Source organism: Pezoporus occidentalis, unplaced genomic scaffold, assembly GCF_034315485.1.
Source record: "Pezoporus occidentalis ecotype Australia unplaced genomic scaffold, CSIRO_AGI_Poc_V1 ctg417, whole genome shotgun sequence".
Lineage (NCBI taxonomy): Eukaryota > Metazoa > Chordata > Aves > Psittaciformes > Psittacidae > Pezoporus > Pezoporus occidentalis.
The window spans coordinates 119,560-122,508 of NW_026915744.1; the positions used below are offsets into that span (position 1 = coordinate 119,560).

Genomic DNA, 2,949 nt, shown 5'->3' on the forward strand with positions numbered 1-2,949 from the left:
CCCGGTTTCTGGGTGCATCCCCGTTACTGGGTGCATCCCGGTTGCTGGGTGCATCCCCGTTACTGGGTGCATCCCGGTTGCTGGATGCATCCCTGATGGTGGGTGCATCCCGGTTACTGGGTGCATCCCTGTTACTGGGTGCATCCCGGTTGCTGGGTGCAACCCGGTTACTGAGTGCATCCCTGATGGTGGGTGCATCCCCGTTACTGGGTGCATCCCTGTTACTGGGTGCATCCCGGTTGCTGGGTGCATCCCCGTTACTGGGTGCATCCCTGTTACTGGGTGCATCCCGGTTGCTGGGTGCATCCCCGTTACTGGGTGCATCCCTGTTACTGGGTGCATCCCGGTTGCTGGGTGCATCCCCGTTACTGGGTGCATCCCGGTTGCTGGGTGCATCTCAGTTGCTGGGTGCATCCCGGTTGCTGGGTGCATCCCCGTTACTGGGTGCTTCCCAGTTGCTGGGTGCATCCCAGTTGCTGGGTGCTTCCCTGATGGTGGGTGCATCCCGGTTGCTGGGTGCATCCCCGTTACTGGGTGCATCCCTGATGGTGGGTGCATCCCCGTTACTGGGTGCATCCCTGTTACTGGGTGCATCCCGGTTTCTGGGTGCATCCCCGTTACTGGGTGCATCCCGGTTGCTGGGTGCATCCCCGTTACTGGGTGCATCCCGGTTGCTGGATGCATCCCTGATGGTGGGTGCATCCCGGTTACTGGGTGCATCCCTGTTACTGGGTGCATCCCGGTTGCTGGGTGCAACCCGGTTACTGAGTGCATCCCTGATGGTGGGTGCATCCCCGTTACTGGGTGCATCCCTGTTACTGGGTGCATCCCGGTTGCTGGGTGCATCCCCGTTACTGGGTGCATCCCTGTTACTGGGTGCATCCCGGTTGCTGGGTGCATCCCCGTTACTGGGTGCATCCCTGTTACTGGGTGCATCCCGGTTGCTGGGTGCATCCCCGTTACTGGGTGCATCCCGGTTGCTGGGTGCATCTCAGTTGCTGGGTGCATCCCGGTTGCTGGGTGCATCCCCGTTACTGGGTGCTTCCCAGTTGCTGGGTGCATCCCAGTTGCTGGGTGCTTCCCTGATGGTGGGTGCATCCCGGTTGCTGGGTGCATCCCCGTTACTGGGTGCATCCCTGATGGTGGGTGCATCCCGGTTGCTGGATGCATCCCCGTTACTGGGTGCATCCCGGTTGCTGGGTGCATCCCTGATGGTGGGTGCATCCCGGGTGCATCCCGGTTATCGGCTGCATCCCTGGCGCATCCCGTGCTCGCGTGCTCCCCGCAGGCTGCAGGATGCAGCGGCTCTGCCCGTGCCCGGCGCTGCCCGGCTCCTGCTGGCTCCCAGGTGAGCACGGAGCGATGGGGCCCCTCCGAGCCCCCCATTCCCTCCCTGCCCGCACCCCACGGTGGGGAGCGGCGGCCCGGGGGTGATGTCCCCGTGCCCCTGAGGGTGCCCGCTCCCCGGCAGCGCTCGCTCTGGCGTCCAGCCCCGGCTCCCGGCAGATCCAGCTCTGGCATTTCATCCTGGAGCTGCTGCAGAAGGAGGAATTCCGCCACGTCATCGCCTGGCAGCAGCAGGGCGAGGACGGGGAGTTCGTCATCAAGGACCCTGACGAGGTGGCCCGGCTCTGGGGGCGCAGGAAATGCAAACCCCAGATGAACTACGACAAACTGAGCCGGGCGCTGAGGTGAGCAGCGGCTTCCCGAGCCCTGGAAGAGGTCCAGGATGAGGCTTGGAGCAACCTGGGCTGTGGAAGGAGCCCGTGGCTTTGGATGAGCTTTAAGGTCCCTTCCCCGCCATGATTCCGTGGTTCCGCAGAGCCGCCCCCCCTCCTCCATCCTCAGGTGGATGTGGGGCGCTGGGAGGCGGCGGGGGGGTGGGGGGCAGAGCCTTCATCATCCCATGGGAGCATCCCGGGGTGCCCGTGTCCGTCCCCCCAGGTACTACTACAACAAGCGCATCCTGCACAAGACCAAGGGCAAACGCTTCACCTACAAGTTCGACTTCAGCCACCTCCTCCTCCTCCTCCTCCGCTGCCCGCTGTGGGATCCCCGCAGCCTGTGCCGGCCCCCTGGCATGCCGAGCCAGGTACCGGAGCCACGCACCCCCCCGGGCACCCCGCACCGTCCCCACTGCTGCCACATCCCCTTATTGTCCCCGCAGTGGGTGCCAAACGCGCTGCGGAGCCGGCACTGGGGTCCCCAGCACCCCGATGCGCTGGACAGGAGGGAGAGCACCCCCGGGAGCAGTGAGTGTGGGGCCAGCACCCAGCCATGGGCACCGGCACTGGGTGCTGGATGCGGGGCGCGGGGCTTGGCGCAGGCAGGAGGGCGCTGCCTGCATCCTGCCCGCGGTTCCTGGTCCCACAGCAGCACCCAGTGGCTGTGCTGGGAGAGGATGGGGAGCCCCATTCCCGCTCTCCTGTTGCCCTCAGGATACAGCTCCTCGGCCCCCCCATACTTGGGGGGCTCCTGCTGCAGGTTTGGGGGCCCGGAGCTGCTGCCCTGCCTGGCTGTCTGCCCCCCTCCGCTGGGACCCCCAGCCTGGGCCCCTTTCCCCTCCTGTCCCTCAGCACCGCTGCTGCCCCCCACATCCCTGCTCCTGCACCCCCTTTTTCCCTATGGAATGGGGCTGGAGCGCCCATCCCGGCCAGCGCAGGAAGGCAAAGAGGAGGAGGAAGGCGCCATCGCTGGGCTGAAGCTGGAGCTCCAGGGGACCAGCAGAAGGGGGGTGCCCCCCATCTGACCCCCCCCATCCCCACCGTAGGACCTGGCCCCATGGCTGAGCCCCCATGAGGTCTGGGGGACGTGGGGCAGATCAGCCTTTGCCCTCCCCCCCCCCCCGTAAACCCGTGTGCAGAGGGGTCTGGCTGCTCTCAACTGCACCCCAAAGCCACGTCCCTGACCCCAAACCCCCCCTATGGGGGGCACCCCCAATTAACCCAT

The 2,949-nt window shown here is 65.9% G+C and overlaps 1 protein-coding gene across 1 annotated transcript; it reads left to right on the plus strand.

The window, feature by feature from the left end:
- The first annotated feature begins 1,296 nt into the window (after positions 1-1,296).
- Positions 1,297-2,749, plus strand: LOC134171682 (ETS domain-containing transcription factor ERF-like). Its single transcript, XM_062634144.1, has 3 exons — positions 1,297-1,348; positions 1,472-1,691; positions 1,945-2,749. Exons 1-3 carry the CDS (start codon positions 1,297-1,299, stop codon positions 2,747-2,749), a joined length of 1,077 nt encoding a protein of 358 aa, XP_062490128.1.
- The last annotated feature ends 200 nt before the right edge of the window (positions 2,750-2,949 follow it).

What these genes read in the sequence shown, in the direction of transcription:
- LOC134171682 (XM_062634144.1), top strand. Translation starts at nt 1,297, where the DNA reads ATGCAGCGGCTCTGCCCGTGCCCGGCGCTGCCCGGCTCCTGCTGGCTC. An exon ending in CGGCTCCTGCTGGCTCCCAG is followed by an intron (nt 1,349 to 1,471) that starts GTGAGCACGGAG and finishes GCTCCCCGGCAG; the next exon opens with CGCTCGCTCTGGCGTCCAGC. An exon ending in AAACTGAGCCGGGCGCTGAG is followed by an intron (nt 1,692 to 1,944) that starts GTGAGCAGCGGC and finishes CCGTCCCCCCAG; the next exon opens with GTACTACTACAACAAGCGCA.